The 26,546-nt window shown below is 34.7% G+C and overlaps 1 protein-coding gene across 2 annotated transcripts in view; it reads right to left on the reverse strand.

Moving 5' to 3' along the window:
• The window catches only part of LOC150106251 (mitochondrial 10-formyltetrahydrofolate dehydrogenase), a 654,974-nt gene that overhangs the window by 284,114 nt on the left and 344,314 nt on the right, over positions 1–26,546 (reverse strand). For both annotated transcript variants that reach the window (XM_090392273.1, XM_090392274.1), the window contains exon 12: positions 22,876–22,938. In XM_090392273.1, coding sequence (XP_090248399.1) covers positions 22,876–22,938 — 63 coding nt within the window. The remainder of the gene's footprint in view (positions 1–22,875; positions 22,939–26,546) is intronic.

The following is a 26,546-nucleotide window of genomic DNA, read 5'->3' on the forward strand; positions in this document are numbered from 1 at the left end:
AGCTGATTTTTATTATTAATTAATAATTTATAATTAATTATTAATTATAATTAATTAAACATCAATTAAACATAAGCATCATTAAATTAATTTGTGCTAATTTTCATTAACATATCCCATTCTGATCATCAAAAATTTATAATATAAGTACTTACGAGTGAATGCAGACTTTTTCTCCTGTGTGCTGATGGTTTTCCCCTCCTTTTGTACATCCTGGAGATTGCTTTGTAGACTGAAGGTGGATGAATCACTATCTGTTGCATCACAAACATCTTCAATAAGAGATTTCTTAACACCAAAATTAAACAAAGTCCCTTGTCTCTTATTCATATTAAAATTTAAATCTGTATGCCTATTACTTTTAAAAACTTGCAGCATTACAGTTTCGAAACAAGCACTTTCACCCTACAATACGAACTTGCAAAGAAAGTATTCAGTATTACTAGATCTGAGAACCGGATAAAGACTACCTTGATCTCAATTTCAACTTCAGTGGAAAAATTTTCTTTATACTTCCTTGATGATTGGTCACTACACATTTGCAAACACATATTATTTCATTCAGTTTTGAGAACAGAGGATATGGCACACATTGTTGTAATTGGTTTGCAGGCAATTTTTATGACCAGTCATAAACAGCGGTATTCCTTTTCCCGAATGTTGAAAGGTTTCAATGTGTGAAAATTAACGATAATTCATGAATATTTCCATGTTTAAAAATACATGGCTTGGTCACTAACATTTGCTACACAGATGTTATTTAGACGTTTTAGGTCTATGCTTTTCGACATATTCACGAATATTATTCTCATCAGAATATTTCCACTATAACATATTCATGAAAAATGCTGAAAACTAAAATGACAAATTGCAGGAGAACTTCTCGCAGAACACAGTTTGGGAACGTATTGTGGGATGAGTTGTTTATTATTACATGGCGGAAAATTAACTTCTCTTTTATGATCATTGTAGATTTTAAAGTGGTAACTATTCTGCTTGTATAACAGTTGGAAAATTTTACCTATAAAGCATGTGATTTCGCGTGTTGTTGACCAATTCATTCATCGGTGTTGCACATAATGAACAGCGTGTTGCAGCATATTCTGGCGTAACGTGTAAGCAGTGAGTGTTCGTGAAGTTTAATTTTGCATGTGAGTAAGTGCTTGTCTTATTATTGAAAGTCTAAATTTTGCCATTTGTTATTTTAAAGATTTAATTCGACCCAATGGAGAAAAAAAAGCGCCAAAGAAAAGCAATTTCTTTGGAAATGAAAATTGCTTTAGATTGCTAAGCAAAAGGAAAGGGAGCTACGGTGATTGGTAAACATTTTAATTTAGGCGAATCTAGTATAAGAGCAATTAAAAAGAATGAAGTTGCAATGAGAAAATCTGTCATTTCTGGCACAAAATTAAGTGCCAAATTATCATTGTACTCAAGAGATGCTTTATTAGAAAACACGGAACGAGCGCTCGTAATTTGGCTTTAAGAATTAACTCAAAAAAGAATTCCGATAAGTGGCTATTTAATTAAACAAAAAACTCTTCGGTTTTATGAACAGATGAAGCAATTGGAGCCGTCTACTTCCGCTTTCCAGGATGATAAAGAATTTTCGGCTAGCAAAGAATAGTTAACCAGGTTTTTAAAAAGGAATGCACTTCATAAAATGAAGATTACAGGAGAGGTTGCAGAAACAGATGAAGAAGCAGCCAAAAAATTTTCAAGCAAAGTTAGCCAAAATTATTGAAGATGGTGCATACTGTCCCGATCAAGTGTTTAACACTGCCGAAACAGGATCGTTTTGAAAGAAAATGCCTAGTCGAACTTACATCGCAAAGTCTGAGAAAAAAGCAAGTGGGTTTAAAGCAAGCAAAGATCGAGTAACGTTGTTACTTTGTAGCAATGCATCAGGAGATCGAATGTTGAAACCCCTCCTAGTAAATCAATTTCTAAGACCACATGCTCTAAAAGGCAAAGATCTAAAACAGCTGCCAGTACATTGGATGGCTAATACAAAGGCCTGGGTAACAACTGCTGTATTTACTGAATGGTTCAATAATTGCTTTGTACCAGAAGTGGAAACATATATGAAGAAGCAAAAAGCTCTCAATTTTAAAGTTTTATTAATTGTTGACAATGCACCAAGTCATCTGCATTTAGAACATCCAAATGTACAGGTAGTGTTTTTTCCACCCAATACAACAAGCATTATTCAGCCATTAGATCAAGGCATAATTGATACTTTTAAAAAATATTACGTTAAGCACACTTTTCAATTTATATTGGATAAACTAGAAAATGAATCATTAACAGTAACCAGTGGCGGACCGTTAACTTTGGGGGCCCTGGACTAACACTCTTTGGGGGCCTATCCAATTAACCAAAATTAACCCAAGTTTGGGTTAGTTGTGGCGACTCATTTGCCATTTTGTCAAAAAACTGTTTTTTATCCTTTTTTAATAGAAAAAATTATAGGCAACAGACATTGAAGAACTTTTTTATTTTATTTGATGCACCTGGATATACAAACTTTTATATACAGTTATAATGAAAAAAAAAAAGTTTTGTATACATAACAAACATCAAACATAAATAAAAAATAAAATATATTAGGTATTACTTTTAGTAACAAACAAAAAAATGAAACAACAAATTTTTACATCAAGAATAAAGACTAAGAAAAAAATAATAATAACACTTATTCTTAAAAATAAAATAAATAAAACATTCCAGGAGTTATATAATGTAAGTTTTTTTAATACATTAAAGAGACATTTAAGGAGTAACTCTTCTGCATTTTTGCGCTGCAAATTCTTTTATTTGATCATCAATCATGTTGTAATTCTTTGGTTAAATCGCAGTTTATGGAAAGAATTGATAAATAATTTAATCTTTCATTTGTCTTTGTTGTCCTATATTTGTTTTCTATATAGGACATCCTGAAGAAGGATCACTCTGCCTCACAGTTGGTGATTGGCAAGGCCAAAAAAAATTTTAAAATTGTATAGCAATTCGGAAAAACATCGACAAGTTTCTTTTCATAAATTAGCTTGAATATATCACCGCATGAGTCATACAAGTCTAGCTTAGTCTGTAAATAGGATTTTAATTGAATGCATTCATTGACTATATGTTCATCTATATCATCCGAATAATAATCAATAACATTATGTGCACTTTCCAAGTCAATATTTTCGATATTAATGTCTTGCAAATCCATTAAAAATTTGAATCTTTTGCTAAATTCCCTGTAGACATGGCCTCTTCTGTTTAAATCCATACTCAACTTATCTAATGCAATGTACCAGTCAAAATTTTTCTGCTTCATTTAGCAAAACTTTCTCTGTAGATTTTTCGAAAATTTTGAAGTAATACGTCTCTTTTTTAAATCACTGTATTCTTTTTCCACACTAGTACTTAATTTTTTGGCTGTCTCCTCGTATTCGTTTAGATTCTGATCTGATTGTTCTCGTAAGTTGTTCACGAACACTTCTAATGGCATAATCAATTTCTCACTTTCACATATGTCTAAGCCTGAGGTCTGAACTTTTTGCTAACCAAATTGAATCTCTCTAAAATTTCTTCCCAAAAAACAGTTAAAATCGCAGTTTCAAGTTTCGCCAAATCATTATATAATTTCGGTGCCTCTCTTTGAAAATCAAGTTTCTCATCTATATTGTCACTAAAAGTTTTTCATATGTTCATAATATCACTGTAACTATTTTTTAAAGCTCTAACAGCATCATAGTAACAAGACCATCTAGTCAGACTTAAACCTTTTATCGAAAATTTTAGTTTTGTTTCATGATTTAGAAGCTCCCACCTATGGGTAGACGCAGAAAAGAAAACATATTTGTTGCACTAGTCCAAAAAAAGTTCACAATTTGAGTTGCAACTTTAATCGCTTCTCCTCCAACTAGATTTAGGGAATGCACAGCACACGGCACATAATCAGTGTATTTATTTTTTTGTTTGAGATGTGGTTGCAAACCATTGTATTGGCCAGACATATTTGCTGTGTTGTAAAAAGACTGTCCTCTATAATTATCCAATGGCAGTCCATTTTTTTCTAGAAATTCTTGTAAGGAATTGAATAAAGATAGGTCAATGTGATTACAAATTTTGATGAAAGATGCACATCTTTTCCCTCAAAACAATATCATACTGTAATAGCCAGTTGGTCATTGTGGGACAAATCTTGTGTCGAGTCCATCACAAGTGAATAGTACTTTGCATCGTTACTATTTATTTTAGCTATAATTCTTTTTATTACTTGTTTTCCCATAATCTCTATTGTTTGTTCATAAACTGTTTTTGATAAGTACGAAGTGAAAGGCTTTGGTCGCAGTTCTCATTGTTGGATAAGTTTGCGCATGAATGGATCGAACTCTGTTAGTAATTCCAGAGCCCCCATAAAATTACCACTGTGTGGAGAGCCAAATATTTCCACGTGACTTCTGAATGCTAAGCCTCTTACACTTAAATATTTCACAACTGCAATAACATGTTTTAGGACACTGTGGTAATATTCCGTATAGTTGCTCCTGCAACTGTGTGTCAATAACAGACTTATTTTCTTTACATGTTAACCATACTAACAATGATTTCCTATGTTCATTAGAATTTTTGTGACTTTCTAAACATGGTCCTATATGTTTCCAGTCACAGAATCCAGTTGTGTATTGAGAAGGGATTTCAGAGAAAAGTTTGCACACTAGACAAAAAACACTTCCCATACTGGTAGAATAGCACAACCAAAAGCTTTCCAGTAATTGACCATTTTTAATTTTTTTCGCAAAGAATTTATTTGAAAATGTTCTGTTTTGTTCTTTGTAATACCTTGCTGAAACTGGATATATATTTTTTGGATCTATATTTTGGAAATAAGTCATTTCATGTGAGAGACAGTGGTTAATAAAATTATCATTTAGCTGTGCAGGCCACACACCTACGTCAACATATTTAGCAAACAACTCTGCATTTTTCAAAGCCTCTTCTGCCTCTTTATCACCATCTTCTTGCAAAACAGCAACAGGGACTTCAGAGAGCTGGTCATCATCTAGGTCTTGTATATTTTTATCTGATACTGAATGTCCATCAATGTCAACATTGTTTTTAGAGGTTCTCGCTTGTGATTTTAGTCCTAGTAATTCTTCGTTATTGTTATATACATTTTGTTGTTTTTTCTGTTTCTCTTTGGTTAAGTTATTCTCTCTTTCGCTTATTAGTGCACCTATATCGTTTAGATTTTCATTTTTATTTTCCAATACAAAAAAATTTGAAATTTTGGTACATTTACTTCTTTCTTTTTCTGTATTTATTTGTATTTTTCGTTTTTCAGCTCCGCTTTTATATTTTCGACCAGACATTTTTTATTTATTTATTTAATCTGAAAAGAAATTAAAAAAAAACTAAAAAAAAATCCACCACCACCATATTAGGTTGTTTAACGTTTAATGTATATTTATTTAGTATTTTGTCAACTTTGCCGATACTTACCAGTGAAGAAACGAAACTATTCAACTATAATTAATATTCAACTATACTGTACTATGCATAACCTCAAATGTCAAATGGTGAGAGCAGAAAGTATATATGTGAGAGCTACACTAAGCTAACAAACTTTAGATGAGCTGGATGAGCTAGACTTTCACTCCCATTCCGACGTTGCTATGTTATTTGCATAATTGACAAATGACAAAATACATTTTGATTTTACCAACTACCGTCAGAGGAACATTTACTGTCATTTAAAACATTGATATTTAATTCAAATCCAATAATGTTGCAAATTAATGATTTTAACGTTACCTAGGTACGAAAAAATTTTGTATATTTTATTTTTTCTTAAATTTGTAATTTAAATTGTTTTTATTTTTATTTTTTTGACCTTGAAGGGGCCCTTTGATTGAATGGGCCCTGGGCTGAAGCCCATAAAGCCCATGCCTAAGTCCGCCCCTGACAGTTACTGCCGTTTGGAAAAAATTTTCTATTTTGGACTGCTTAAATTATGTTGCATCTGCTATCACTGAAATAAGACCACAAACTTTAAATGCCTGGAAAGCAGCTTGGCCTGGATGTGTTGAAAACAGTGCAACCATGCAAACATCTACATTATCAGCTAAAAATTCATTACTTTGGCACATGAAATTGGCAGAGGTTTGATACATTTAGCCAGAACGATGTAGACAAATTGCTTGTGGATAATGCCTCAAGTGACAGTGATATTATTGGATATCGATTAACTTCAGATATCGTCGAAGATCCAGAAAACGATAGTGAAGCGAAAGAAAAACCTGTCCCCCTCACTGCAAATATAATTCGAGAAAGTCTTGAGAACTGTGCAATACATTGGAAAATAATTTTCTTGTTAATGACAAATTTTGAATGAGCCTTTAAATTCCAACATGACCTGAAGAACTATATGTCTGGATATCGAGAGCTGTATAAAAAATTAGCGAAATCATCATTGCAAAGTTTAATCGCCGATTACATTGTCAGAAGAAAAAAATCAGCACAGAATGAGGGTGAAGCTAATTCTGTTTGTGAAGAACCATTGCCTTTACCATACAGATCTGATGTGCTGACCATCTTTTCTGCTGATGAAAGTGATTTCGCACCAGTTCGGAAATGTTGCTGAATATTGTCTAATAGCAACGATAATTCTGCTGAAAAAATGTCAAAAAAAATTGTTTCTTTTCGATAAAATTAAATGAATAAAGCTTTAAAACAAACTTAGGCATTCTTATCTTCCTGAATTTTCATAAACTTTTTTATGCGATTTTAGGTTTATTTTAATCCATTGCTTCAGTTTTATGCAGTTTTAGAAAATTATGGAACGTATCCCTAATTTTTCAACGTAAGTTAGGCCTTTTTTGTGCGATTTTTTATACATGATTTTCTGTGGAACATATCTAAAAAGAGACCCAACTGAATATATATATATGACTTTATTTCAAGCAATGTCCCACAGGCATTTATTTCAAACTGTCACTGCAGATACTAATCATTAATATTCTTAACACTCAGCAAAATGAAAGGAATGAAAGATGCAGAGTACTGCCTGATTTTTCAAGGATAGCAACATGAGTTCACATACTCCACTTTTAATTACTTAATAGCAGGACTATTAACGGATTACCTGTAAAGGAGATGTAATATTAAGACCACCACTTGACTTAAACTGTTTAACTCTTAGCAAGTACTGTACCCAAAAACTTTTTCCAATATTTTAATTTTTTTCTTTTATTCTTATCCTAAGATCCTATGGAGTCACAGACTCATCTAGGAGGTCCCTTTTGTCATACATACAACTCATTATACCATGCCTTAAACACATCCAAATTCTCTGCAGAAACCACCCTCTCAGGCAAAGCATTCCAATCATTCACAACTCTCCATGCAAAAACCAGCATCCCAATCCCTTGCTCACGCCCTCCTTATACAGCTTCCAGGGATGACCTCTTGTTATTCCCCAATCTACCACCATTATATGAAAAACCTCTTCAACATTAATCCTATAGCAACCCCTTACCAACTTGTATGTCTCTATCACATCACCCCTCTTTCTTCAATCCACTACACTCTGTAAATTGCATCTTCTCAACCTATCCTCATATTCAACATTCCAGAGATCAGAAACTACATTAGTCAGTCACCTCTGGACCCTTTCCAACATCTCTTCATCCTTATGAAAACAAGGTGATCAAATCTATGCACAGCAGTCCATGTGTGGCCTAATCAGTGCCTTACACAATGGACCAAGAATCTCCTTACTCCTACAAATTAGTGTCCTTTGCATCATTCCCAGAATTCGTTGTGCTGTCTTCACAATTTTCGAAATATATCATCTAAATTTTAGATCCTTATCCACCATCACCACAAGACAACTTATTTTCTCAACCTCCAACAATATATCCCCACCAAGAGCAAATTCTACATCCCATTTTTGTTTTCCAAATTTTTAAACCTTATATTTTGCAACAATGCACTGTTATCCCCACTCCAGTGTCCATTCACTCAGTCAATTGAAGTCTTCTTGTAGGGTCACAACATCTTCTCTACTCTTCATAGTTCATCCCAACTTTGCATCATCTACAAACAACTGTATATCGCCATTCAAATCTTCCCCAATATGACTAACATACAGGTTAAACAGTAATGGCCCTAAAACATACCCCTGAGGCACACCACTAGTGACTTTTCTCTTCTGGAATATTGCTCTCCCATACACAGCTTGTCGATACCTATCATACAGCCAATCTCTAAGCCGATGCACTAATCTAATCACAAACACCATTCACTCTAGTTTAAATAATAATTTATCATGCAGTAATCTATCAAAAGATTTGGAAAATCAAAGTATACTACTGTGTATCCATCTCCCACATTCAATGCTGCTATCACCTTATTGTAACATGTAAGTAGATTACTAAAACTTCCCTTTATCAAATCTGTGCTGTTCATCAATAATACCATTGTTGTTAACCCAATTCTGTATCCTGATTCTCACAAGTCTTTCCAACACTTTAACCACAACACACAGATTGGCTTATAATTTGATGCTCAATTTCTGTCACCTTCTTTATGAAGCAGTACAATCTTGCCTTCCTTCTTTCAACTCTTTTGGAACTTGATCTAATGTAAGACTCATATTAAACAAATATGTCAAGGCAGAAGTCAACTCCCTGGCACATTCCTTCAAAATGTGCAGTGACATATTATCAAGTCCCACAGGCTTATTAATATTAAGTTTGCTTAATTCCCCATATATCTCTTCCTCAATCACAGTCAGTCTCTCCTCCTCATCATCCTTCTTCTTCAGAACTACAGCCCCATGTAGGGCTTTGGCCTCCCATTTTTGGGTTTCATAACTAATTAACAGGTGGGGTCGTTACCCCCATGCTCAACCATGTGTAATTGTCTGTGAAGCGTTGAGTTCTTAAGACCGGTTTGCCTGCTTTGCGGGAGGAAAAACCCTGCAGTCCACCCAAGACAGGCTAACTTGGCTATGTCTGAGAAAGATCCTTTGCTCCTCATGTTAGCAATGAGAATTGAACGCAGGACACTCTTTTCCCAGGCATATGGTTGCGGAGCGCATAATCACTCGGTCAGTCTGACGGTCAGTTTGAGAGCAGTCAACCACTGCTCTCAAATTCTTCATGTCATGTCACAATGACAAGGATGAAAGACCTTTATGAACTGCTCATTAAATTTCACCATGTTCTCCAATCGATGTCATCCTACCATGATCGTTCTTTTTCTTTTTTTTTTGTTGGCTACATATCGAAAGAAGTCCTTAGGATTTTTTTTTAGCTTTATTATCTAACTGCTGCTCATACTGAACTTTTGCTACCCTTACGATCTGAGTCACCCTCCCTGGCTGTTCTTTGTATTCCTCACAGAAATGATTATTACCACTACCCTTATGCTGCTGCCATAATGCCTTTTTTCTGTGTATTGCATGCTTAATTTTTTCATTCATCCATTTCACACCTACGTTATTTAACCTTCTGACCTTTGGAATACATTAATTTGGTAATAACCCTTTCCCAGCTGATATGTCTTATTCATGCTCCCCTTATCTTTCTATCTAGGAGACTGCAATTTGCTTTTCCTCAATCTGCCTTCATACTCTAAATTCCAGAGACCAAAAATGACCTTAGTCAATTGTCTCTGGACCGGTTCCAAAATCTCTTCAACCTTTTGAAAACCTAGTGACCAAATCTGCACACATTAATCCATGTGCAGTCAGATCAAAGTTTTATACAACAGTATCATAATATCCTTACTCCTACATGTCAGCATTCTCTGCATCAATCCCATAATGTGCTGTGCAATCCTCACAATTTTAGTAAAAATGTAAATGAAATTTCAGATCTATATCCACCAACATCCCCAGATCCCTCATGTTCTCAACCATGATCCCACAAATCTTATACTCTGCATCCCATCTTCCCAAACTTTAAAACCTTATCCTTTGCCACAATGAACTGTCAACACCATTTACTTATCCATCCAGAAAGTCAATTCAAGTCCCCTTGCAAGGCTACAACATCCATTGTATACCTCACAGTTTTTCCATTGCATCATCTGCAAACAACTGTATATCACCACTTAAGTCATTCTGAATATCATTTACATATAAATTACCGTATATTATCGCGTATAATGCGAAAAATTTATGGTAAAAAATACTACTTAAAGTTAGGGGTTCGCATTATATGTGGATCCCAAAAAATATAACAACTTATTAGACTTCCACACACAATATATACTACCTAATGCCTATGCAACCAAATCTACTTGACCCACTTGCATTTGGCGACCGAGCGCGCATCGTATCTGCACATAAAGCTACTTACATTACTGGCTTTATGTGCAGATACGATGTGCGCTCCGTCGCCGAATGATAGAGCACAGTAAGATAGATAGAGTACAGTTAAGTATATCGGTTTAACCACAGTTCATTTTAAATATTATTCGTTAAACAAACCTAGCCTGAAAATGAGCCAACAGAAACGTAAACGTTCATCTTTTGAAGCAGGATTTAAATTGCGTGTCGTGCAGTTTGCAGAACATAATAACAGTGTTGCTATGAGAGAATCTGGTGTAGCAGAGAGTAATATTAGACCTTGGCATAAGCAAAAAGACAGTCTTGAAAAAATCCCCAAAACAAAACGTGCCCGTCGTGGAGATGTAACATCCTTTCCAGAACTCGAAGAAGAGCTAAATGAATGGATTTTGACGCAATGACAAGATGGCATTAGAGTAACAAGAAATGCAATTTGTTTTGAGCTCTACAACTCAAGAATGGTAAATTCAAGGACACACCAGGTATTTCATCTTTTCTCGCTTTGTCTGGGTGGTGCAACAGATTTATGGAACGCAAAGCATTAACATTACGACACCGAACAAAAATTGCTCAGAAGTTACCAAAGCAGCTTGAAGAAAAAGTGCAGTCCTTCTATAAATTTATCATAAAATTACAGAAGTGTCACGGATATGAACTTTCCCAAATTGGTAATATGGATGAGATGCCCATGTACTTTGATATGCCTGGGAATCGAACAGTAAACTCAGTTGGTGAAAAGAGTGTCTTCATAAAAACAACGGGACATGAAAAAACGCATTTTACTGTTGTTCTAGCATGCATGACAGACGGAACCAAATTAAAGCCAACAGTGATATTTAAAAGGAAGAAAATTCCGAAGCATATGAAATTTCCACCAGGTGTAATTGTTCGCGCCAATCAGAAAGGTTGGATGGATGAAGAAGGTGTACAATTGTGGCTGGATCAAGTATGGAACATACGTCCAGGTAGCTTGTTACGTCAACAAAGCATGCTAGTCTGGGATATGTTCCGGGTGCATTTAACAGAAGCAAGCAAAGAGAAAGCACGTGAGCTACGTACAGCCCTCGCAGTCACACCGGGTGGTCTAACTTCCGTTTTACAGCCGCTTGATGTCAGCTTGAATAAGCCATTTAAAGATCACTTACGTGAAAAATGGAGCGAATGGATGTCATCTGGTTTGGTGAAGATGACAAAGGGTGGGAATTTTCAGAAGCCTGGGATCACCCTAGTCACCAGCTGGGTTAAAGCAGCGTGGGATTTGATACCATATGAAATGATTCAACGCTCATTTTTCAAATGTGGTTTGATGACTCAAAAGATGAAGAAGAATTTAAAGGATTTTGACATTTTGTTTTAAAATAAATATTTCTTTCGTTAATTCGTATTGTATTATTTATAATGTTATGGAACAAGATTAACAGATCGCATTATACGTGGACATGGCATTTTAGGGCTAGTTTTCAAACAAAATTTCTAGTTCGCATTATACACGATAATATACAGTAAACAGAAATGGTCCCAAAAGGGATGCTTGAGATGCACCACTAGTGACCTTCCTCCCCTGGGATATCGTTATCCATAAACAACTTGCTGATACCTATCAGATAGCCAATATGTAATTCAGTGCACTAATCTAATGTCAAATCCCATCCGTTTCAGTTTAATTACCAGCTTGCCATGTGGCAATCTATCAAAGGCTTTAGAAAAATTTACATATACCACCATGTAATGCTTCCCTTTGTCCAACATACTTGTCAGCTTGGTATAATAAGTAAGTATATTCAATCGAATTATTTTGGTTTTGTGACCACATTTTTATTAAAAAAGACTGTTTTTCAAAACTAAACAAGTACTAAAAAACAAACCCGACAAGTTTCGTTAGTCGTCAGACTAACATCTTCAGGGGTAAAGGTAACTAACAGTTTAAAGCACAAACTATAAGAAATTACGAAAAAAAAACAGTTCATTTGTTGGTATTATGAACATCAAAAAAGTTTCTTAAAAAACTGAATAACAGATCTATATAACCGTCAATACGTGTTAGCTGTATTAACGGTTGTCTGAGGTGGGTAAATTTTTGATAAATGCTGACCAAACTTGATTTAAAATCAAATCTTGATTTTTGTTGCATTGCGTAGGAATTTTGATCATATTTGCTGTCTCTTTGAATTTTCTTGTGAAACAGTTTTTATCAATGTAAGACATGTTTGTTCTGTCCCAGAGTATCATGACCAATAGAAGTTGTATGAAATGCCGTTATTTAGATCTGTTATTCAATTAACGAACTTTTTTGATGTTGATAATACCAACAAATGAACTTGTTTTTTTTCGTAATTTCTTATAGTTTGTGCTTTAAACTGTTAGTTATCTTTACCCCTGAAGATGTTAGTCCGACGACTAACGAAACTTGTCAGGTTTGTTTTTTAGTATTTGTTTAGTTTTAAAAAACAGTCTTTTTTAATAAAAATGTGGTCACAAAACCGAAATAATTCGATTGAACTTCTTAACCACAGAAACCTCCGCATGATTTAAGTAAATATATTGCTAAAATGACCTTCCTTCAGCAAACTCATGCTATCCATCCAAGAGAATTTGTTATTATCAACCCAATCCTAGTCTTCATAGTCTAACTAACACCTTTACTAGAACTCCAGACAAACAGATTGTTTTGTAATTCGAAACCTAGTCTTATCATCCCCTTTATGAAGCAGAACAATTTTACCTTCTTTCCACTCTCTTTTGGAACTTGGGCAAATCTAAGACTGAAGTTAAAAAGATAAAGATTTTATCTCCCTGAAACATTCCCTCAAGACATATGATGATATATCATCAAGTACCATGGCTTTATTGACATCAAGTTTACTCATTTCCTGATATACTCCCCTGCTCACCATTAGCGGCTCCTCCTCCATTCCCACTGCTCTCAAATTCTGCATGATGTTACTTTCACGAGGATGAAATACCTTTATGAACTGCTTTACATCTCTACTATACCCCTCTTAGTGGTTATCATTCTACCATTTTCTCCAACCAGTATCTACATCCTTCCATAATCATTATTTCTTCTACTGGACACATATCAAAAAAACTCCTTAGTATTCCTTTTGGCCTCATTAGCTAACAGCTACTCATACTGCACTTTTACTACCCTTACCAAGTGAGTTACCTCTCTGTTTGTTCCTCAAATTCAATACCACACATTCTGATATGATGCTGATATTATCTGTATCAAGGAAACCAAACTTCAACAAACCAGCAGACTAAACATTAAAAACTATGATATCATACAACATGATAGACCTACTAACCAAAATGGAGGAGGCATAAAGTTGTTGAGCTAGACATAGTAGCAGAAGAAATTGAAATACAAGGAATCCAAATACTGGAACCAAGTAAAAAAGCCATTAAACATATTCAATTGTTATCATCCTCCTGACAAACCTGGACCAAATCTTACCAGCCTATCCCATCTCATTGAAGAAAACTCCATTCTCTTAGGAGAAATGAAAAGCAAACGCCTATTATGGGGTTCTGAGGAAATAAACCCAAAAGGAGAAAACCTGAGTAATTTCTTAGATGAAACAGGACTGATATCTCTAAACAGTGGAAAACCCACTTATCTGTCTCATTCTTATGGTACAAAAGATGCCCTAGATATTACTGCATTGTCTCCAGATCTTCACAACAAAGCTATTTGGTCTGTTTTGGAACCAGTAGGAAGTGACCATAATCAAATATTAATCAATCTGAACCCAAAAATGGCTAGACCCACTCAAAAGAGAAAATATCATTGGAACTTGCAAAAGGTAAATTGGGAGAAATACAAGGATGAAGTAAGTAAAATGCTGAAAGATCACAAACACACCATGATGACTTAGACAAAGACTACATAACTTGGAAGAATACTATTCTAAATACAGCAAAGAAAAGTATCCCAAAGGGCTATAGAAGAAAAGTTATTTCAAACTACACAAAGGCTCACCAGGAACTTGCCATTAAAATAACTAAATAAAATGATTATTTAACATCTTAAAAATTGGAAGCTCTCTAGAAACCAGGATCGAGTACAACAAGATAAATGCTGAAATTAAACAAAAATATAATATATTACAAAGAACTAGGTGGCAAGTATTTTGCCACAACTTAAATTCAAACACTACAGATACCAAACTTTGGAAACTCACTGCTAACTTACAAAGATACCTATCAAAGACAAGCGAGATTAATACTCAAAAAGATCCAGATGGAAATTACAAAATTGGAGACAGAGAGATCACAAATACCTTGGCCTTTCATTTTCAAAATATAAGCAAACTAAAGATGAATACTAGGAAAGACCATCAAATATCAAAACAGGCTCGAGAGCAGAAAATCATTGCAGATAACCCAAAATATAAAAACAATTTATTCTGAGATCCATTTACAATCTCTGAATTGAGAGATGCCTTGGAGAGACTAGATATAAATAAATCATGTGGACCAGATAACATACAAGGAATTATGATCAAACATCTTCCTTCCCTAGCCCTAGATTGGCTACTTCACCTATAAAACAATAGCCTAAAACAAGGAAAAGACTGGAAGACTGGAACAGACTCCAGAAGACTGGAAGTCAGCAACAATCATAACAATCTTAAAACCAAACAAACCTCAAGACCAACCAGGAAGTTATAGACCAATTTCACTGACTTCAATTCCAGGAAAACTGATGGAAAAAATGATACTCCAGTATTTGAATTATCAGCACACCCCAACTCAATATCATCAGAGTTAAAGATCGGTACTATCAAAATAAAAAGCCTGAATAGCAAAGAAATGGAGCTAGCTGAGGAATTAGATAAGTACCAGATCGACATAATAGGGGTGACTGAAACAAAAAAGACAAAAACTGGTGAGATCTTTCTGAGCAATAAATACAAAATGTTATATTCAGGCAATGACAATCAAGGAAAAGAAGGAGTAGCCATAGTATTCAACACTAAATACGAGGCTAATCTTCTTGAATAGCAGGCAGTCTCAAGCAGAGTGATGTGGGCAAATATCAGAATGAGGAATTGAACAATGAGACTTATTTGTGCCTATGGTCCCACAGAAGGTTCTACTAAGGTTCAAGTGGAGGAATTTTTTGATGCTTTAGAGAAAGCAACTGATACAATGAAAAATTAAAACTTGGTCCTTGTTGGGGGATCTAAATAGCAGAGTAGGAAATTATTGTCAGACATACAAAAATATTTTGGGAAAATTTGGAGAAAAGAGCAAAGTAATAATAATGGCAAATACCTGTTAGATTTCTGCTCAGGACATGAACTCGTTATTACTAACACCATGTTCCAATATAAAAATGTGCACAAATTCACATGGAGAGAAGAGGCAAGGAATAAGAAAAGTCTCATTCACTATGTTATTGTTGACAGTGATGTTTTCTCCCTGGTGCATGACACCAGAGTGTACAGAGGATTTGAAATTGGAAGCAATCACTATTTAGCCTTGAGCAAGATAAAATTGAATTTCATATTGAAAATAATAACATTTAAGAAAGTTTTAAATCGAATAAAAGTTGAGCAGTGATCAGACATGAACTATAGACTAAAATACACAAAGATTATTGAAAAAAAAATGAAACAGTTTGAGAACAGGAACCAAACCTTGGAGATTCAGTGGCAAGCCTCGAAAAAAACTCCGATTGATTCATCCAGAGAGGTATGTGGTGAGGTTGTCTGCAAGGATAGAAAAATCAGAACTCCATGGTGGACACAGGAAGTTAACGAGGCAGTGAAGGAAAAGAAGAAAGCATATCAAACGTTCCTGGAAAATAAGACAGCTTGTGCTCTTAGAGAATACAGAGACAAATGTAAGAAAGCTAAACACTGTGTAAAACTAGCTAAACAAAAGTCATGGGAGGACTTTGGCAAGAACATAGAAAATAAATATCAAGAAGGTGGTAAGATATTGTGGTGATTGTTGAAGAAGCTTAGAAATGGAGGAAAGAGTGCTGTAAAAGGAGTTAGAGATGATAAAGGTGACATGAAAATGGGAGAAAAAGATGTCCTTGAAATGGGGAGTAATTACTTCGATAAATTGTTAAATGAAACAAGCAGTGATAACACAGTGGTAAAACACATTCAACAGGCATACAGTCAGGAATACATATCCATATTTGAAGTAGAAAAAGCCATCAAAGGCTTGAAATGTGGAAAGGCAGCAGGAGTAGATGATATTCGACCACAAATGCTGAAGTATGGTTGTATAAAAGTCTTACAGTGGCTGCACTGCATAGTTCAGAAGGCCTGCACAGAGGGGCAAATTCCTGATGATTGGAGTATAGCTCTCATAGTACCCATATATAAAAAGGGAAATAAAACTGAATGTGAGAATTACAGAGGTATTTCCCTACTGAGTGTTCCTGGCAAGATTTATGCAAGTATACTTGAGAAACTGTTGAGAAGAATTGTGAAAGAAAAGCTTGGTGAAGAACAAGCTGGATTCAGGTGAAATAGAGGATGTCGTATCAGATCTTCACTTTACGACAAATAGTTGAGTAAGCATGGGAATATAACAAAGATCGGTATTTAAGTTTTGTCGATCTGGAAAAGGCATATGACAAGGTGCCAAGAGAAAAGCTATTCAATACACTACAGTTATATGGTGTCGATGGGGAATTATATCAAGCAATACTTAGTCTTTATTTGAGTTGCAAGTCAGTAGTTAGAATTGAAGGAAGTACAGGAAGATGGTTTAATGTTAAATCTGGTGTGAGACAAGGATGTACATTATCCCCTCTGTTATTCATTATCTATATGGATCACATTATGAAGGAAAGTGGTATTAAACATGATATCAGAATTGGAGATGTTAATGTATGCTATTTGCTGTATGCGGATGATGTTATACTTCTAAATAAATCCGCTACAAGTTTGCAAGATTCCCTGACTAAATTGAATAACTGTTGTAATAGATATAGTATGAAGGTCAGCAATAAAAAGACAAAGACAATGAAAATAGGTAGAATCGTTGAAAATGTCAACTGTGTTGTGAATGGAGAACCTGTGGAACAAGTAAAACATTTCAGCTACTTAGGCACGATTTTTACTGAAGATGGTAAATTAAATATGGAAATAGACAACAGAATCAGAAGCTGGTATGGTGGGAAGTCAATTGAATAAATTCATATGGAATAAGAGAGAAATTAGTCGGAACACTAAATTAGCTGTATACAAGACAGTGTTCAAACCAGTTTTAAACTTATGGATATGAGAGTTGGGTCAGAAGTAAAACACTTGACCAAAGACTAGAGACCGCAGATATGAGATTCCTGAGAAAGATTAGAGGCCTGACTAGATGGCATCAATGGCAATATCATATTAAAAACGAGGATATTAGGAAAGAACTAGACATTGTCAGCATCCAGGAATGTGTTAACAGAGCTAATCTTAGGTGGTATGGTCACTTAAATAGAATGGGCAAAGAAAGATTAGCAAAACAAGTGTTCTCTGCCAGGTTGGCAGGAAAACGATCCAGAGGAAGACCAAGATATAGGTGGATTGATGCGATACAAAGTGCCTTAGACGACAGAAATATAAAGTCTGATAATGTTGGGGTCTTGACAAATAACAGACTGATTTGGAGGAAAATTGTAGATTGAAAGGTAGTAATTATATGAGTTTATCATGTAGTACTATCATATCCTGTACACTCCCTTGAGGGTACATGTCAGGAATTTTATGATGATGATAACAAAAATAGTATACTACCACATTTTCAGGCTGGCTTTAGAAGAAATCACTCAACAACTGATCAACTTTTCTACTTAACCCAGACAATTCAAGATAACTTCCAGATCTAGCCTACCAAATCCACCATTGCAGCTTTTATAGATTTTAGAATTGCCTTTAACAAGGTGTGGAGGCAGAAACTCTTTTCCAAACTTTGTCATATTGGAATAAAAGGGAAAGTTCTAAACTGAATTTCTAAGAAATAGAACAATTCAAGTTAGAATAAATAATACCTTTTCAAGAAAGTGAAAATAAGACAGGGACTCCCTCAAGGCAGCATTTTGAGCCCCTCCTTTTTACCATCTACTTAAATAACTTAGATAAAAATATAAATAAAGAAACAAAGATAGCCATGTTTGCTGATGATTTGGTCCTATTCTCAGCTCGCAACAACCTAGAAACAGCAGAAGGTGACTTAAAACAAAGTCATTGAAATTATCTACATACTGTGAAAAACCAAAAAATCAAAATTAACTCTACTAAATCAGAAATTTGTGTATTTACCATTAACAACCACTTAAGAAAGTGGAGATCAAAGATTAAGCTAAACAGTCAACTAATTGCATTTAATGAAAACCCCAAATACCTTGGAGTTACTCGGGATCTATCACTAAGCTTCAATAAACATATCAACAATGTTGCAGTCAGAGCAAAAAGAAGACTAAATATCATGAAAAATATCTCAGATAAAGAGTGGGGAGTCGATGCTAAAACCTTAAAAGTCACATACACCTCTATTATCTGATCCATAATGGAATATGCTTTGCCTATCTGGATGCAAGCATTACAAACCAGTTTAGACAAGCTTATAAAAAATTCAGAAAAATGCAGCTAGAATCATATGTGGATTAAGGAATACAACTCCTGGAAAAATAGCAGAATTCGAATCCAACCTTGTTTCTTTAAAAATTAGGTGGCAAGAAAATCTTACCAAATTTGTAAAAAAAAGGGCCAACCTTGCACATCATAGAACAAGTGAACTTTTTAAAAATTGGCAACCAACAAACAGAATAAAGAAAAAAATCAACAATGTGAAATCATGGAAAATGAAATTTCCTTGGATTGTCCAAATAAAATAGCCAACTACCCAGTATTTTCTCCAAATCAAGACAGGAAAAATATAGTTATCAATTTGGAAATAGGGAAACATGAGAAAAAAAGCCTAGAAAACTCTGAAATCTTGAGATCATTAGCTCTTTTAAAAATAATGGAATTGGACCTGACTCAATAACGATCTACACAGATGGCTCCAAAAATCCAAATGGCAATTCTGGGAGTGGCGTACTCATCTATGGCTCTCAAAATATAGAACTAAAAACAACTAGCAGTATTGGATAAATAAACCCAAAGGAATTTATATTTATCACAGATTCATTACCAGCCTTCAAGCTATTAAGAACTGCTACACTAGCCATCAAGAAATACTTAAAAACATAGCAAAAAACATAAACTACATAAGAATTCTAAAATAATTTTCCAATGGATTCCATCCCATGTAGGATTAAAGGGAAAAGAAACTGCAGATGAAGTAGCAAAAATGGCTACATCTAATGATACCACAGATTTCTATCTTTTTAAAATCACTCAAAAAGAAAACATATGAAGAACAATTCTCCAGGACATGACTCATCACTGGTATTCAGCAGAAAAACCAGGAGCCACCATCAATTCCAAGTTTAATTGCTTTGCTACTATCACCTACCATGATCTCTCGCCTCAAGACCGGCTACACAAGACCAATCAAGTTTAGCAATGGTATAAAAGTCTTCCCATCTGCAAAATCTGTGACATCGAGGAAGTATTGCCAAAGCATTCACTAAATTGTATGAATATTTCCAAATGTGAACTTCATAACAACTCAGAAAAGGTACTGTATAATATACATGAATCTGACCTCTATGATCTGGTGTAATAATACCATGGGATTATTAAAAAAAAAATATAAAAAAAAAACACATTTACAAAATGAATTTCTTTCTCTTCACACATCTCAGCTAGCATCCCATTCATAATCCTCACTTGCCATCTCATCTTATCTGTCACTATCATAACTGGACAACATGCTGAACATTTGTTTACCACATTTATCTTTTACTATCCTCAGCAACCTCCTGATATCCATCTTGAAATACATTCTCATTGTTGCTATCCAGATCATCTGTGCCTACCATCCCTACCAACTCTTTTGTTTGGTTCTTCCTAATATCTAGTGGTACAATCACACTGCTCAACTACCTGGAAGGAAAACTCTATGCATCTTCCTATTTACCCCAATACATGGGAACTCATGATTCATTGGACATCTCTTTCACACTGCCATCTTTTATTCCAGCCTTCCTCTCCCTTCTACACATATCTGATTTTATAATAATGTTATGGCTGAGTTAGAAAAAAAAAAGAATAGATACAGAATGATACTTGGAAAATTTGATAAGGCTCTTGACAGGTTACAGCATGGAAGGCTGTTGAATACCTGCAGGATATGGAATGGAATTATTATTTACTAGTATGGATAACAAAATATAAAAGAAACCTAATGCAAACAATGCATAACTGCATACCAAGAGTTAAGGAGAATGAACAGAATAGGAGCGAGATGGATGAACAGTGAAATCTAGCAAGCAATGAGCTACGGAGGAGGTACCAAACAGTTTGTGATGAACACGTGTATGAAGAATATGAACTGTAGGCCAGAAAAGTGACAAGCATTATTATAAAAGAAAAAGTAGAATAAGAGAAGATATTGACCAGCCAAGTCAAAGCTTATCCAATGGAATTTTTCAGATATGTGGCAAGTAAGAGGAAAAATAATTATGGCAGGTTAACGCTGGTGGATAGTTACTCACCTACTTATGGTAGGAGAGTAACCACAGCACATGATATAGCGGAATTATTTAATGAAACGTTTCATCAATGTACATCATAGTGGTATAAATGATTTGTGCACATCCATGATCCCTCCCCCCCGAACCATTTTTTAATATGTCAACAACAGGAGTTCTATAACGTGATTAGTGGTGTTGCAACATTGTGTTGCATTCCATAAAAAAAAAAAAAAATTGATTTTTTTTTTTTTAAATATCTGTTACATTAATTTTTGTTATAATAATAACAAAATGAATGCCAGAATGGTTCTCTGTATTAGGAATATTCTTCAGTGTTTTCCTTAAAGTTACAAAAAAATTTTATTTAGAAAGTTATTTTGTATTAAATAAAAAATATTCTAATTTGTCCAGTATGCAGCTGCTAGCCAGCTGGCAAAATCTATTTGTCGTGGCTGAGAGAGAGTATTTGTTAAGCTCTGTAGATACATACATATATATAGGTTTCAATATATGACGGGAAATATTTCCATGTTTGGTTTTAAGAAAAAACAAACATGGAACATAAATAACCTTTTCTATATTATGTAAAATATGCATAAAATGTGTGGAATACACAAGTAGTCTGAAACAAATATTTCTAAAAAAGAACTTGACATAAAATAAGTGAGATTCAAAGGCATCAAAGTTAATTCATTAAAAACTGAAGTCATGTTTGATAAACAGACTCCACATGGTATGTAATTTATTTCTCAGTGAGCTGTTCATTTGATGATTTGTAGTTTCCATGAATTGTGATTGTTTTGATAGATTGTTGGTTTTTAATTAATTGCCCTTTGTTAAATTGCGAATTGATGACATTTTTTTTTAAGGAACTACTTTTCAATGAACTGTTTTTTCAGTTAACTGTTGTTCAACGAATTGCTTTTCTATTAATTGCTTATTCGATTAATTGTTTTCAGTAAAATTTCTGCATACTGAGATAAGGAGGTGTTTGTGCCATTATACAAATCACGGGTCAGATTACACATTGACTACTGTGCTCCAGAGATGAATGACCAAAGCAGTATGATTCAGGACTCAGAAATGTTGGTTATAAGAGGTTGAAGGAATGTAAACTGCAGAGTTTAGTATATAGACAAAAAAGAAATGATAGAGCAGTGGGGTGTGGTGGGGGGTTATAAAAATAGTGAAGGTGAGAGAGAGAGAGAGGAAGAATGCAAGATCATTACTGAAAGTTGTAAAGAGAGTTTTAGGAGCAGTTTATTTACACAGAGAGTGGTAAGTCAAAGGAATGCATTAACAGAATGTATTGTGAATGCTGGCAGCATTAAGGTTCAACCAAATAAATATATTGCAAATTATCCTACAATAGATATGCTAACTCTATGAAGGATAATGAACAACATACCACCTTTCAGACATCCTTTTCAGTATATGATGTGTTGCATTCTGTAAAAACATGATGTTCTGCGAAAGCAATGAATGGATGCATCTTATTTTTTAGGTTACATATGGAATAAGTGAAAAGAACTAACTTCAAAAATTAATTATATTTTATTCAATGGCAACGTAAAACAGCATTCATTAAGCGCATTAGGAATGTCAAATCTAATAAGTAGACAATTAAAAAAAAAAGACAAAAGTCTGGAACAACACTGATCTCAAACAGAAAATAACTAAAGACATACACTTCAACATAAGAAGTATCAGTAGAAAAAAAAAAAGGTGGAGCTAGAACTGACTAAATAAGAAGTTATTTTAAACTTAATTAAATTATATCTGGTATTCTTAAATTACCAATGGGAAAACCAGTTTCCCATCCTTTGAGATAAAAAGAGAAATTTCTATAATAATAATAACATTACTATTATGATGTTCAAAAATAAACATAAAAGCAAGTAATTCACATCACATGAAAAGAACATACTTTGGCTGCTAACACAGCAAGATTTACATCATCTTTTGATGCACACTGCACGTCACAAATGACCTAAAAATAAAAAAATACAAATCTTATTATAATAAAAATCGAGAATATATATATATATATATATATATATACACACACACATATACATACAAAAAAACACCAAAAAAAAATTGTAATGAATAACTACAATGATATACAGGGTGTTCGGGATAAATTTGACATATTTATAATTAATTATATTTTTCCGTAAGTTACATGTATTAACACACACTTCTCTTCATTTAAAAGTTTGGACCCTTCTTCATTCATATACAAGATGTCAGAAAGGATGGATAGCTGGAATCCACCTGAATCATGGAAGAGAATAACTTGTATCATGATGATTCGTGCCCGCCATCAAAATAAGGATATTACGACTGCTGCCCAATGCTCCCTGAATACAGTAAAAACAATCAGGCATGAACTAGAGACTTGCAATGGTGACTACGAGGATGTAGCAAGAAGAAAGATCCCTAGCAGACGATCTGATTGCGTTCGTACAGCAGAATTCCTCGCAAATCTGCAGGAACAGGTGTTGAAGAACCCTGGCATTGGAATTCGGGCTTTGTTCGTGGAGTTGCTAACTGTAGTCAAGCCCTGGATAACAAGGGTAGCCAATGGTAGGCCGTATGTATGGCAGCAGGATTCGGCCCCTTGCCACACCTCTGGGAAAAGTCAAAAATGGTTGTCTGAAAATTTCTACGACTTCACCAGTCCAAATGTTTGGCCTCCAAACTCCCCAGACCTTAACCCCATGGATTATTTTGTATGGGGCGCAGTTGAAAAAGACACCAATCGCACTTCCAGTAATACAAAAGCCCAGTTAATGGATAAAATTAAAACAGTTTTTGCGGCCCTTCCCAGGGAGACTGTAGCATCAGCTTGTTCGAGGTTCCGAAGCAGAATTGAAGCTGTGATCGATGCTAATGGTGGTTATTTTGAGTAAATCTTGTTGATAGTATTGTAATTAACTCTGCCTGTAATATTTTTTTGTCAATTCATTAAATTTAATAGATACAAAGAAGATTTTCTTTTTCCTTACGAAACTGTCAAATTTATCCCGAACACCCTGTATGTTTACACATGTACATCCAACATATGGGTGGAATCTTGGCTAAATAAACATTGATGACAGTAGATTATATGCTCGAAATGGGAACCTTGTCTCTTAAAACAGGTTTTGTAGTGCATGCAAAGGTACTCTGTCATCCTGGAAAACAAAGATTGGGACATGTGCTAGACATAGTGTGTAATTTTCCCCTTAAATTCATTATGGTTTGAAGGCAGGTCATGATGGAATACCCATTCCTTCAGCATACCCCAAACGAAGGCATCAAGTGATGTAAGATCAGGAGAAGGTGAAGAGTATGGGAATTCTGTGAACCTTGAAATGAGCATCCTTGAGAAGTGTTCTGATAAACAGTCTCTAGAATTAAGAGATGTGTGACAGGTTGCTCCGTCCTGTTGGAATAACTGTGCTTGAAATGGAATGTTTTTTTTTGCATGACACCAGTGGCGGCCGGTCAAAATTTTAAGTGGGGGTGCTGCATATACAAAAACTTTTTTTTCCCTAATCAGTAACGAATTTATTAATAAATAAATTCACATATTAAAAATTGCTTCATTAAAAATATTTCATCCCCACCACGAACAAACACCAATAATAAAAGTTTCGTATCAATAGCAATGACAAGTGCAAATGAATATCGGCATTAGATCGCAGTGCATTTGTTTCGTGTAACGATAATTGAAAAAATATTATTCTTTTCATATTTTCAACAGTGACACTCGTCATAATTCAGCCTTGTATCTATAATAAATAAATAATTATATGTTATTTTAACAAAATAAAATAAGATTTACAAAATAGTTCACCACGCACACGCACCAATAATAAACGTTTCATATCTCACAGAAATAAGGTGCGTAAGCATACTAAAAACACACTGCCGGGTGAGCAGTTACAGTTGGGAATGACGTAACGTGCAATGACAAGGGCAAACAAATATTGGCGTGAGATCGCAGAGCATTTGTTTCGTAATCTAAAGCGTTAATCGAACAATTACAATTATTAACTATTCAATCAATGTCAAAACATAAGCTGTAACCTTTAACATATTGTACGGCATTTATATAATGTTGTAAGCATTGTTATTATTTATAAACATAAACAAAATTTAATTTTTTCATTTTTTCCTTGGGGGTGCTGCAGTGTTGCAGTGCTTATGTATGGGCTGCCACTGCATGACACATCCTATGCAAATCCTGGGTGAATAGAATCAACACATTTTTGATGTAATTTTCACTACTCAAGGTCATAGTTACACCACCCTCTTCAATGAAGTAGGGACCAATTATGCCATGGCTGAAAATCACACACCACGTGGTGACCCATTCGCTGTAAAAAGGTTTCTCTTGGATAAATTCAAGTCTCAAGGAACCCGTAGGTTCATCTGTTTACATAATTGCTTAATTAAATGAGCTTCATCAAAAACAAGACATTATGGAGGATACAGGATGGACCTTCGACACTGGGCAGCATGCATGCGCAGTATTCCTGCCATTCAGCATAATCCGTTGCTGTTAAACACTGACCTACTTGAATGATGTATGAAAAGGTACCCAGGATTCTCTATAGTGACCAGCTCAGTATCCCATACCGATGTTTGGCATCCACTGCATTTCAGAGACTAATACTTGCACCAGTACATGACAGTAATTCTCATTTGTGTTAACATTTCGTAGTCTTCGCAAATGTCCTTTGCGTTGTAACAGAACACTCCCGGCACATCAGAACTTTGATTAAGGTAATCATGACACTATTGCTTGGAACACACTTCCAGAAACACTGAACAAACTACTCTCACAAACATGTCATTGGCTTGAACAATTTACTTAATCAACTCCGTATGAAAAAAAAGTAATGCTCAACAATAAATGACTTTTGTTCCATCAATCAACACCATTGTTGATTGATGGAACAAAAATTTGTTCCATCAATCAACACCAGCACATGTCCCAATCTACAGCTAAATATAGCATAGACTCGACAAGTGCTCTTCTATTAATACAGCTGCAGTTAAATGGCATGCGAGGGAGGTCTGACAAGTTCTTGGCCTCGACCATAGATGGCAACATTATTAACAAGATTTTTTTTATTCTAAGTTGGTACATCTTTCATAAGCATCCATGTGAAATTGCAAGTCATTCTATCAAGTAGTTTGTTTTATACAGCTGTCCAAAGCAAAAGTGTTGTCTGTATCCCCTGATATGGATAAAATTGAGTATCGTGCAGTTATAAAATTATTTGTAAAAGAAGGTTTAATGCCAAAAGAAATTCATTCGAAGTTCATAAAAGTTCATGGGCACTCTTCTCCTTCATTTTCGACAATTAAGTGGGCTGCCGAGTTTAAATGTGGCCGTACTAACCCTGAAGATGATCCATGTGAAGGACGTCCAAAAAGTGTAACACCACCAGAAATCATTGAAGTACACAATATGGTATTGGATAACTGGCAAGTCAAAGTACATGAAACTCTTGAGACTATAGATTTCAAAAGAACGTGTAGGATATATTTTGCATGAAGAGTTGCAAATGAAAAAGCTTTGCGCAAGATGGGTGCCGTGCT

This window comes from Typopeltis vanoorti, chromosome 5, assembly GCF_054136105.1.
Source record: "Typopeltis vanoorti isolate ZY-2024b chromosome 5, IOZ_Tvanoo_1.0, whole genome shotgun sequence".
Classification (NCBI taxonomy): domain Eukaryota; kingdom Metazoa; phylum Arthropoda; class Arachnida; order Uropygi; family Thelyphonidae; genus Typopeltis; species Typopeltis vanoorti.